The 12459-nt window shown below is 51.2% G+C and overlaps 1 protein-coding gene across 2 annotated transcripts in view; it reads left to right on the top strand.

Moving 5' to 3' along the window:
* The window catches only part of LOC310689188 (SCO-spondin-like), a 179159-nt gene that overhangs the window by 165099 nt on the left and 1601 nt on the right, over positions 1 to 12459 (top strand). For both annotated transcript variants that reach the window (XM_083466452.1, XM_083466451.1), the window contains exons 102-111: positions 428 to 592; positions 1357 to 1484; positions 2691 to 2842; positions 6002 to 6048; positions 6548 to 6712; positions 7284 to 7492; positions 8072 to 8167; positions 9183 to 9243; positions 10097 to 10230; positions 11772 to 11922. In XM_083466452.1, the coding sequence (XP_083322578.1) occupies positions 428 to 592; positions 1357 to 1484; positions 2691 to 2842; positions 6002 to 6048; positions 6548 to 6712; positions 7284 to 7492; positions 8072 to 8167; positions 9183 to 9243; positions 10097 to 10230; positions 11772 to 11922 (1308 nt within the window). The remainder of the gene's footprint in view (positions 1 to 427; positions 593 to 1356; positions 1485 to 2690; positions 2843 to 6001; positions 6049 to 6547; positions 6713 to 7283; positions 7493 to 8071; positions 8168 to 9182; positions 9244 to 10096; positions 10231 to 11771; positions 11923 to 12459) is intronic.

Below are 12459 nucleotides of genomic sequence, written 5' to 3'. Positions count from 1 at the left end.
ATTTTGTATTGACTGAAATATTGTGAGGGCTGATACAGCCTTTGTGTGGCCCCCAGCTTTTGAATCTCCCCCCGCCTCTGGTTCTACCAGCTGGAGCAGGGGCAGGCAACCTAAGGCCCGGGGGCTGGATGCGGCCCAATCGCCTTCTAAATCCGGCCCGTGGACAGTCCAGGAATCAGCGTGTTTTTACATGAGTAGAATGTGTGCTTTGATTTAAAATGCATCTCTGGGTTTGTGGGGCATAGGAATTCCTTCACCCCCCCCCCCAATATACTCCGGCCCCCACAAGGTCTGCGGTACGGTGGACCGGCCCCCTGCTGAAAAGGTTGCTGAGCCCTGAGCTGGAGCATCCCTCCCTGAGCACAGGTCGGCAGGCGCAGGAGGGAGATTCCAGTGCTGCCATTGATACCCCCCTTTCCTTGTGCAGCCGCCTGCCTGCTGAGCGAGTGGTCGGCCTGGAGCCCTTGCAGCGCCACCTGCGGAGGAGGCGAGTCCGAGAGGAACCGCAGCCTCCTTTCCCCACCGCTGGAGGAACCCTGCGCCCACCCCGTCCTGCAGCACCACGCCTGCAACACGCAGAACTGCACGCCAGGTGAGACCCCCCAAAAGCCGCCCAACGGCAGGGCCGGCTCAGCGGCAGCCGGGGACCAAAGACTCCCTGTTTATGCATGCATTTATATCCCATCAGAAGGTCGGCGGTTCAAATCCCTGCGACGGGGTGAGCTCCCATTGCTCTGTCCCTGCTCCTGCCAACCTAGCAGTTTGAAGGCATGTCAAAGTGCAAGTAGATCAATAGGTACCGCTCCGGCGGGAAGGTAAACGGCGTTTCCGTGCGCTGCTCTGGTTCGCCAGAAGCGGCTTAGTCATGCTGGCCACATGACCTGGAAGCTTTACGCCAGCTCCCTCAGCCAGTAAAGCAAGATGAGCGCCACAACCCCAGAGTCGGCCATGACTGGACCTAATGGTCAGGGGTCCCTTTACCTATATCCCACCAAGGAGCTCAAGGTTATCCCACCTCCTCATTTCATCCTAAGAACAACGACCCTGCAATGCAGGCCAGGCAGAGAAGTAGACAAAATTGCGGTCAACTGCAAAGGGGATTCGGATATTTAATTTGGCACATCTTACCTGAGAATCTTCTGCTATTCTATTCTATTGGATGCAACAAATTATGCATCTTTGGGTTATTTGTGGGACATAGGAATTCATTCATCCCCCCCCCCCCCAATATAGTCCATCCCCCCCAAGTTCTGAGGGACAGTGGACCGGCCCCCTGCTGAAAAATTTTGCTGATCCCCCCCTGCTCTAACCACTATGCAACACTGCCTTTTACATCGTTCCTCCTCCCTGTGCCAGAATGCCCAGGATACCAAGTCTACAGCGACTGCGCCAATGCCTGCCCACGGTCCTGCTCCGACCTGCACCCTCACACCCAGTGCCTCCGTGAGGAATGCCAGCCGGGCTGCGCCTGCCCCCCCGGACAGGTGAGTGAGCTCAGAGCACCCAAAGCTGCCCTTTCTGTCTACCTAGGCTGGTGTTGCCTGCACTGGCTGGCAGCCGCTCTGTAGGGTTTAATTCGGCAGAGAAATGGTTGTTAAAATTATTGGACTCTGCTGAGATGGCAAAGTTTTAGGAATTACAGGGACAGAACTACCTAAATTGTATAGAATTGTATAGGATCAGTGTAATATGCTCAAAGTGCCCCAGTGAGCATTGAAAAAAGATTATGGGAAATGATATATTATGAATTGAAAAGGATGCTCAAAATAACTTTTATTTTTTTAAAAAACCCAGAAGCTTTTCTTTTGGGAATTATAGGGACATAACTACCTAAATTGTATAGAAATTTATTTATGGCTGCTACTGCAGCGGCAAGAATGTTTCTTGCCCCAAAATGGAAAGAAGCAGAAGTCTCAGTAAAGGAAGAATGGATACAAAAAACTTAAGGAATATGCAGAAATGGTGAAACTCACTGGAAGAATAAGAAATCGAGATAACAAACTTTTTATAAAAGAATGGAGATGGTTTATGGATTGTTTACAGATAAATTGTCAACAGATAAAAACATTAGCAGGATTATTGTAATAACCTGCAGTTTCATAAGAGTATATATTGACAGTAGGTAATTAAATGAACACGTTAAGTGAACTTGGATATGCAGAAGATATTAAAAAATAAATTTAAGGAACTGCAGAAAGAGGGCGAAGGCAGCCGAATTTTGGAATGCCAGATTGATTGTAAAACTAAAGAAATGTATAAATTTGAAAAGTAAAAAAAAAGAAAAACGATGGCGAACCAGAGCAGCGCACGGAAACACCATTTACCTTCCTGCCGGAGCAGTACCTATTTATCTACTTGCACTTTGACGTGCTTTCGAACTGCTAGGTTGGCAGGAGCAGGGACCGAACAACGGGAGCTCACCCCGTCGCGGGGATTCGAACCGCCGACCTTCTGATCGGCAAGTCCTAGGCTCTGTGGTTTAACCCACAGCACCACCCGCGTCCCTCTAAACTTGCTATCTGATTGCAATTTCCCGCACTTCTGAGCCGAGAGCCCCTTCCCAGGAGGGCATCTGTGCCCGGCCCAGTCTCTTCTCGCCGGGGGGCCAGCCAGTCACAAAGCAGGGAGGGGGAGCACCCTTGCCCCACGGCAGCGCACCTGCTGACGCTGAGCCTCCTCTGGGCCCACAGGTGCTGCAGGACGGGGGCTGCGTCCCCCCAGAAGAATGCCGCTGCCAGCTGGGCTCGGTGCCCACCATGCCCTGGGCTGCCAACATTTCCCAAGAGGAACAGGGAGAGGAGCATCCGCCGGGCAGCGTCATTCGCCACGAGTGCAACAGCTGGTGAGCGTGGGCTGGGGGGGGGCAGGATCTCTGAAATAGTCACTTTGGGGGGCAAAAGAGAAAACAATGTTTCTGCAGAATCCGAGACCAGGGAGAAGAGCAAGTGGAAGAAGATTGGGGGAAATTTAAAATCTATTTGCAGAAACATTGTAAAATTTCTGAATGTTGATGACATTGAAATGAATTGTGGGGGTTCTAGCAACAAGATAAAATTTAAGATTAAACCAACAATAGGTAAATTAATGGGCTATGAATTTGCTGAACTAATTTTGAAAAGGGATACAAGAACGGGGGACGCAAGGAAGTCAGGAGAATATGTGAATTTAAGATCTAAAATTAAGAAAGAAGAAATTTTTGTGTTTTTTCTTATATGTGCTTTTCTTTTTGTTATTAGTTTTTAACGTATGTATTTTGTATTTTTTGTGTTTAATGTGTGTGTTGTTGTATTTTGTAGTATGTATTAGTGCTTCTATTTTTTTTCTTGCTCCTGTCTTTGCATTTTTTTCTATACTTTGTAAAATCCAATAAAAACTTCTAAAAAAGAGAGAGAGAGAGAGAGAAAACTGGATGACGCTGCCCATTGCAGCACAGAAGCTTTTTTTTAAAAAATATTATTTTAAAATTCATTTTCCTTTTTCATTCATTACATACATCTCATATCCATAACGTTTACTATACATTCCTTCCTCCCTCCCCTTCTGGGCTTCCGCCAACTTCTGTTTCTAGTTTGTTTCTCCTTTCATTCACTTTGCTATTTCCTAAAAGAAAATAGTACCAGCAACATATTTATACAACAACATCAAACCTTAAAACATAAAAATGAGGCACACCATCCTGTTTCTCTATCTTCCACACATTTTCTAATGCTAATGATGTGAATATTTATTTAAATCCTGCCATCAAGTCTATAGACTTTCTTTGTTTCTGCAAGTATAATATAAATGGTTCCCATTCTTTTTCAAAGTCACTGTTGTCTTTTTCTCTTCGTCTCTTTGAGCCAGGACTCCTGGGTCCTGTTCCAGCTGCGGAAATTGTAGGGCAGGGTGTTCTTGACTTAGAGCAGGCGACGCCGCGTAAGGTCCTTCCTATTCAGGGTGTGCTGGTTCCGTGGGTTACCCGAGAGGCGAGGTCCAAGTCCGGTCCGTGGTCAAAGGTGCAACGTGGAGGCAGTCCGTAGTAGCTGAAGCTGGGTGCAGGGCAGGGAGTCGGGTGAAGTCAGGAACAGGCTTGCAAGCAGGGACCCAGGGTGGGTGAGGAGCTCAGGCAGGAACTAGCAACCAACAATATTGCTCCCGCAACTTGGGACTGGGGCTGGCCGGCTTTTATCTGCCCCGAGGCATAGGGCAGCCCCGATCCTCAGGTGACTCGCCTCTCCTGGCCTGGAGGCAAGCACTCCTCCTGCGGGAACTTAGTTCCCTACGCCTCTCTGCCCTGAGCCTCTGCAGCTCAGGAGAGGCTGGAGGGTTCCCGGACCCAGAGGCAACCTCAGCTTCCCCTGACGGGGCTGAGAGTGGAGCACCTGCAGGCAATGAGTCCTCCATCACCTCAGGAGCCAGAGCAGACTCAGCTGGTGCTTGCACCTGAGGATCCAGCAGAGGTGAGGACCCTTCAGGCTCATGCTCCAGCCCTGGCTAAGCTGGTTCTGGAGACGGGGACTCCTGTGCAGGCTGGGATTCCTCAGGTTCAGCCTCCGAGTCCGAATCCCAGGCCATCACACAGGGGGCTCCTCTCCCCATCCACCCACCCTGGGCTGCAGGAGGAATCATAGAATCGTAGATTTAGAAGGGATCCCCCAAAGGTTCTCTAGTCCAGCCGCCCGTGATGCAGGAATCACAGCGGGAGAATCCCTGACAGGTGGCCATCCAACCTCTGCTTTGAAATATCTGAGGAAGGAGAGTGTGCCATCTTCAGCGGTGGTTCCTTCCACTGTCAAATAGCTTCCACCGTCAGAAATTTCTTCCCAAGGTTCAGCTGGAATCTCATTTATTGTCCTTTGACTCCGTTGGTTTGGGTTGTCTCTCCTGGAGCAGCAAAAAGCAAGCTTGCTCCATATTTCTTGTGACGGCCTTTCAGATTTGAGGGCCTCTTTCCATGGCCTACTTTGATATCCTGACTCTCCCGTAAGCCGTTCGGGGCGGGGCGTGTGTGTGTGTGTGTGTGTGTGTGTGTGTGTGTGTGTGTATTTCTCCCACTCCTGCATTTGAGCATCACAACAGCCCTGCAAAGTAATAATAAATAATACATTTTTATTTATACCCCACTGTAATAATAATAGGGGTTGCTCGTGCGTAAGTTGCCGCCACTCCTGGCTAGGTTGCCTGGTTAAACCTTTTCTGTCTGGGCAGCCCTTCACTTTGTGGCTGTTTCAGTCGCTAGCAGAATCCGTCAGTGGGCGTTTCTTAAACCTTTTCCAGCATAAAAGCTGTTTGACGCCAAGTCTCCTCCTACTCTCCCTGCGCGGAAGTCTTCTGCGCAGGGAGGGCGTGGGTAGCGGAGGACCCGTGCTCTCCCCGCTGGTCTCCGGCGAGGAGTCCTGGAGCCCTCTCGCCGATTCCCCCATCTGCCCCCATTTATCCCTGGTGTTGCGCTGATTTCCTTCCCCCGCTGATGAGCTGCCTCTCTCCCTGCTGGGCCCTTCTCCAGCATCGCTTGGGAGCCTTGCCTCCGCCTCCGCCTCTGGCTCCGATGTCAGTTCCCTGACACCCACCCTTCCCAGTTCAGAAAACCGGGCTCAGGGCGGCTAACAACAAATTCAGAACACTTAATTGATGCAAGAAAAAACAACATAAAATACAGTATAAAACGTGAATAACAATAAATTCAGAATTCAAAAATCAATTTAGGGGGGAAATCCATCCAATAAACATTAGATGATCACCAGGGCTAGCTGGCTAAATTAGTCCTACTTGGGCCTAATTAGTCCTAAATTAGTCCTACTTGGGAGACCAGGGGAGAATTAGCTGTGGGATCCCAGAGCGGGTAATCTTCATAAAAAGGGGAGAGGGAGGGGACGAAGTAGGCTAGACAGAGAGAGGAAGACTGGCTGAAGGCCACCCAGTGGAGATTTGAACCCGGGTCTCCTCCCGCCCAGCCCTGGGCTCTGTTAACCCGCCGCACCTTCCTTGGCTGCCTTCTGACTCCTTTTGTTTGGCTCCGCAGTGTCTGCCAGAGGGGGGTCTTCACCTGCACCCAGGAGGACTGCGATGGTAAGAGGCTGCCAAGGGGCACAGACCCTCTCCAGGCAGAGCTTGCCCCCTTTCTGCCCCCTACAGCCCCATTGCTTTCAGCCCCACGGCACCGGGAAGGGGGCTGGCAGCCTGGAGGGGCCAAAGGGGTCTGGGGTTCCTGTGTTTGCCTTGTGTTTGCCTGCCAACTTCCTCTTCTCAGCCCTGGGACCAGACGGCCAACGCTTCCTCTGAGCCTGTGCAGAGTGCATTCCTCCCATCCCCGAACCCCAACCAAACCCCTTCTCAAAAGCGAGAGCTCTGCCCTGAACTCTGGCATCGCCCACTTCAGGACTGAGCCGCCAGGGGGCAGGGGTGCCACACCCATATTTGCCCTCCTTCTGGGGCAATTACCTGGGCGCTTCTCTGCCCTCCCAGCCACCACCTGCCCCACACAGCACCGGGCCCTGATCCGACGCCCACCCAGGGTGCCCTCTGCCAGCCACACTCCCTCACCCAGCCGCTCTCCCGCTTCTCGCAGTGCCCTGCGTCTGGTCTGAGTGGTCCCCGTGGTCACCCTGCTCCGTGACGTGTGGCTCCGGACAACGGACGTCCCGGCGCCACCGCCACCAGCTGCGCCTCTACGGCGGTGCTGAGTGCGAAGGACCCTCTGAGCGCTGGATGTCGTGTTCACTCCCAGACTGCGGTAAGGCTCAGTGGCTTTCCTTTGCCCCTGCGGATCATTCTCCTGCCCCTGGGGAATCGGGGAGGAACAGAAAATCTCCCCTTTTACGTTTTGATACAAGCCTAGCTAAGTGGAACTTCCCGAAACAGAAGCGCAGCTGAACCAGAAGCGATAAAGGGTCTGGAAACCAAGCCTTGTGAGGAACAGTCGATGGAGCTGGGCGGTGCTGGTGGGAGTTTGATAATAATAATTTTATTATTTGTATCCCAGCCACTCTGGGAGGCTCCCAACAGGATATTAAAAACACAATCAAATTCCTTAAGAACTTCCCTAAACAGGGCAGCCTTCATATGTCTTCTAAAAGTCAGGTAGTTGTTTATTTCCTTGACATCGGATAGGCGGGTGCCACCACCAAGAAGGCCCTCTGCCTGGTTCCCTGTAACTTCGTTTCTTGCAGTGAGGGAACCAGCAGAAGACCCTCGGAGGATGACCTCAGTGTCCAGGCTGAGCGATGGGGGTGGAGACGCTCCTTCAGGTATACTGGCACCTGGTTGGCAAAGGCTACTCTGACTGGTATCCCTCCTGCCCACAGCCTGCCCTGCCGGCGAGCTCTGGCTCAGGACCGATTCCCCCGCCCCCTGCGAGCGAGGCTGCCACCAGATCTACGAGGATCCCCTGCAGAACTGCACCCCAAGATCTGGGCAGGGTTGCGTGTGCCAGCTGGGGCACTACCGGAACAAGAGCGGACACTGCGTTCTGGCTGCTCACTGCGAGTGTGAGCATCGGGGCCAGATTTATGCGGTGAGTGTGAGCGGTGGCGGCATTTTGGATTGGAGGGGAGGGCAAAGGTATCTGGCTTTGGCGAGACAAAGTTTTGTGGCCTCAACCTGCTTATTCCACATTGGTGGGCACAAAGGACTAGATGACCCCTGGGGGTCTCTTGCAGCTCTAGAATTCTGTGACTTATTGCAGGGCCTTCTTAGTGACTGCTCCAAACTTTGGCACTCCCTCCCTAGAGAAGCCAGACTGGCTCCCTCCTTGTCCTTCCATTGGCCGAAGATTATTTTATTCTGGCAGGCTAGTTTTTTTTTAAGGAAGGAAATAGTGCTGTGCTGTTTTCATTACCTGTTTTTATTAGATTTGTTTATTTATATCATTTTTATTCTCTTAAATCACATTCTAACGACCATCTTTTGTACGTCTGTAACTTTTTGCATTCGACCTGTGCCGTTTTAATTTGTGTGAGTCCTGATCTGGGGGAAAAAGCAGGACAGAAATTGATATGTTAACGATGGCAATGATAATAAGAATAATTTCTAAGCCGGTTGCACTCTGCAGGCCCTCTAAAGCCTTCTCTCCCCTTCTTTCTCTCCTCTGCAGGCTGGCACAGAATGGCAGGAGGGCTGCAAAACTTGCCATTGTCTGAACGGGAGGGCCGTGTGCGAGGCTACCTGTCCCCCGATCACCTGCCTTGAGGTATTTGCAACTGGCCTGTGTATAGAATGCTTATCCGTGCCTGTCAGGCGTAGAGAAAGCAAATGGCCGAGGTGGAGAGGCTTGTGGGATTCGATCAGAAACTATTGTCAATGAATCAAGCCCAGTCAACGCAATGCGTTCATCGTGGACACAATGGCTTGCTCTATATTTCATAATTCCTCATAGCAATCCCACCTGACCCCCACACTCTCGATATTTGCACCCCTGCAGGGCGCCTCTGTCCTGCGGGCCAAAAACAGACTCAGGGGCCACCCCGTGTGGGCCTTGCCCTCGCCTCCTCTCAACGTAGGACAATTAACGAAGAATATATGGACGGTCTGCTGGTTCAGTCCAGAGGAGGCCAATCTAGCATTCCCTCCAAGCGTCCCGATTTTCCAGGGACAGTCCCAGAATTATGGAAACCACCTGGGCTTCTGATTTGATCGCGGAATGTCCCAAATTCCCCCGCCAGTGCCACTGAGCTTGGGAAGGAGGGCGAATTGGCGCTTGACTGAAATTTATTAATTGACACATGTTTTGTAAATCTGCCGAAGAATAAAATAAAATTGGGGTCAAGGGATTTTCTCAGGTGGAGGGCATGAGTATAGCGCAGGCAATCGCCCTTCCTCCGGTAGGAAAAGCTCTGCGTGGGGACTGGGGGGGGGACCAAAAATGGGGGGTCAATGAGGGTCAGTTGGGGAAATGAGAACTCCGAGGGGGGCAGGCGGTGGCAGAAACACATCCTGGGATATGTGGCGAGCAGGGAGACCAGGCTGCAGCTTGCTCGAGGGTGTAGGGAAAGACACTTTGCACATGCTCAGGTGCCTGGGGTCTGCAGGGATTTGAAAGCGAGTACCCGCAGCTCAGCCCTGCGGGACAGCTCAGTTGGTAGAGCAGGAGACTCTTAATCTCAGGGTCGTGGGTTTGAGCCCACTCTGGGCAAAAAGGTTCCTGCGTCGTAGGGGGTTGGACTAGATGACCCTTGGGGTCCCTTCTGTGATTCTTCTCTCCTCAGGGCGAAGTCAAAGTGCAGGAGGCCGAGAGCTGCTGCCCGCTGTGCAGGAAGGAGCTGCCTGGTAGGTGGGCTTGCGAGGGGGGAGAGAGCCCCCAGAGGGTCCTTTCTAGGCTGTGCCTTTGGGGTCTTGGTTTCAGGCCTGGGCTAGGAGCCGGGTCCCCCATATCAGGGCTTCTGCATCCCGGGCAGGCGGGCGAGACGGGGAGGGAGAGCAGGGAATCCCCATTTGCAACAAAGCCATCTTTAATTGTGGCAGCCCCACTCTTTGGAACTCCCCGCCTATGGAGATCAGGCAATTCTCTTTTTGGTGACTGCCGAAAACATTTTTTGTCCAGAGAACCCTACTCAGACCTGCGGACTGTTGATGCGTGTCTTAATCTGATTTTCCTTTTCTGCTGCTTTCATATCCCTCCCAATGTTCTAAACAGTTCCTTTTAACCGTTTTACCGGTAATCGTTACCGTTTTATTCGTTCTGTGATCCGCTTTAAGGTTTTTTACCATCACCTTTGGAACTCCTTGCCTCTTGACACAACAGGCAGGCTCCTCCCCTGTGCCCTTTGCAGTGCCTGCTGAAAACATTTGAGTCCAGGCCAGCCCACCCAGACGTTTTGACTTCCAATCTGTTGTGATTTTAGCTTCCAAAAGCCTTCAATTGCTATTGTTAGCTTTCCTTATTTATAATCTTATTGGCTTTTTTGTTTTTCTTCTTTTGCAAATTGTGATGCGTAAATGTTTTGAACCAAACCAACCAACGGGAAACAGAAACTGTTCCGTCCGACGTGGGTCAGGGTTTGGGGGATTTTTGCTGGGCCCAAACTCCCCATCAGCCCCAGGCCTGGGCCCCTGAGACCCTCGCACAGGGGTGCCCCCCTTGCCCGCTGGCCTGCCACATTGCCCTCCTCTTCCCCTGCAGAAGATCACCCTCAGCCCGACTGCCAGCACCACACAGAGCTCCGCAACATCACCAAGGGCGGCTGCTTCCTGGCTGGCGTGGAGGTGAGCTACTGCCGGGGGCGCTGCCCCTCCCACACCAACGTCATCCCCGAGGTAAGTAGGCGCCAGGCCAAGGCACCGGGCGGGCACTGCCCTCTCCAGAAGCCCCCTCTGCGTCACCCAGTGGCCTCGCCCCTCACAGTCCGCGCAGTGTATTGGGGTTATCAGTAGTGCACAAGCGGTAGGGTTGCCATATGCCCAGGAAAACCAGGACCTGTCCTCTTTTAGGGGGCGAACATGCCCATCCAGGCGGATTTTTACATTTTAAAGGAAATGTCTGAGTTTTGGGGGGAAACCCAGCCAGATGGGCAGGGTATAAATAAATTGTTGTTGTTGTTGTTGCATGAAGGGTGGTATATAACTCAAATAAATAGAAAATAATAACATTTTTGGATGGGAGAATTTTCATTTCAAAGGGGGTCCGTTTTTAGTCCTCCAACAGCTTCTGTGTGATAGGGTTGCCGTACCTTGAATAATGAAAACGGTTAATTGAATATTTACAGATAAATTGTAGACAGATAAAAACATTGGCAGGATTATTGTAATAACCTGCGGTTTTATAAGAGGACATATTTACAGTAGATATTTAAATGAGGAAGTTAAATGAATTCAGATATGCAGAAGATATTAAAAAATAAATGTAAGGAACCGCTGAAAGAGGGGGAAGGAAGCCAAATTTTGGAATGTTAAATTGATTGTAAAACTAATGAAAATGTATAAATAAAAAAACCAAAAAAACCAAACCAAAAAAACCAGCCCCTTCCTGACCTGGGCTCCAGGCAGACTCTCCTTGAAATTTACGTATAAGCTGAACAAGCTCTAGCTTAGGGCCTCACTCTCTTGGGGGCCCCAAAAAAATTTAAAGGAAACACAACAACTGGACACACATTTCCAAAATATAAGATAAAACAAATAAAATAAAATAAAACCTACATACAGCAACAGTGTTTTGTGTTGTGTAAGCTCCTATGACGTAAGTCATGGGCCCTGCCTGCTCACCTGCTCCCTAAAATATCACTGGTTTGCTCATTTCTCTATATAGGGTGCCTACATTCTGCAGCGACTGGTTACATGGCATGTATTTCACGATTAATGTACTTCTTCTTAATTGTATCCCAGTTCAACAATTACTTTGATTGAATACGTATTTTGTTGTGTGCAGTTGGCTTGAGATACCTATTAGGTCCATAAATTACAATATAGCATAGATTCAACATAAAAAACAGCGACAATTTGTTGCTGACATAGGACAGTTGGACATAGAAAGGGCCCTGTTACCTTCAGGAGCTGAGGGCCACATCAAACCTAAATCTGGTCCTGGTGGGGCCACCTAGCAGGTCCTTCTCGGTGGTGGCTCCTCCCAGGCAACTTTGGAACTCGCTGCCTGGAGAAGCTGGATTGGGGAGGAGACAGTGGGCCAGTCTGCGCTCCTCAGAGAAGTGGGGAGTTTCTATATTGGGGGGAGCCGATATAAAGCTGGACATAGAACTGGCCCTTTTACCTTCAGTAGCGTAGGGCCTCATCAATGGTGTTTTGATACACCTGTTTGGGTTTTTTATCTCTCTCCTCCCCTGCCCTCCTGGTGCCCCTCGCAGGAGCCCTACCTGCAGACCGTGTGCGAGTGCTGCAGTTACCGCCTGGACCCCGTCAGCCCCGTCCGCATCCTGAACCTGCAGTGCCAGGGGGGCGAGACGGAGCCCGTCGTCTTGCCCGTCATCCACCAGTGCGAGTGCAGCAGCTGCCAAGGTGAGCCCGGGCCAGAGGCGGGCGCCGGGAAGGGCTCCGATTGCCCACAGGCAATGGGGTGTGGGGAGCCTCTGACCCTAGGGCTCGGGGTCTGGGCCTCTGACCCCACACAATGTCCCCCATCGGCCTGCTCTGGAAGAATACCCCCCCCCAAATTGGGTTGTTTGCCAGACTGTGGTGTGTCCTTGAAATCTGGTCCCGCCTCTAGCTTGTCTGGAGAGGGTGGGGTTTGTGGGCGCAGGAAGGAATCTCCTGTACAAAGGTAACATCGTAGAATTGGGGAGTTGGAAGGGACCCAGAGGTCATCCAGTCCAACCCCCTGCAACACAAGAATCTCAGCTAAAGCAGCCATGATAGATGGCCAGTTTATAAACCTCCAAGAAAGGAGAATCCAGCCCCTTCCCGAGGGAGACTGCTCCACCGTCACAGTTTAGTCGGAATCTCCTTCTTTGTGACTTGGAGCGATGGGTTCGAGTCCTACCCTCTGGAGCAGAAGGAAACAAGCTGGACAGCCCTTGAGATATTTCAAGTTGGCTC

The sequence above is a fragment of the Podarcis liolepis genome (genome assembly GCF_965112155.1).
Source record: "Podarcis liolepis genome assembly, chromosome: 12".
Taxonomy (NCBI): domain Eukaryota; kingdom Metazoa; phylum Chordata; class Lepidosauria; order Squamata; family Lacertidae; genus Podarcis; species Podarcis liolepis.
The sequence above is the reverse complement of the archived record's forward strand: the minus strand, read 5'-3'. Positions and strand labels throughout refer to the sequence as shown.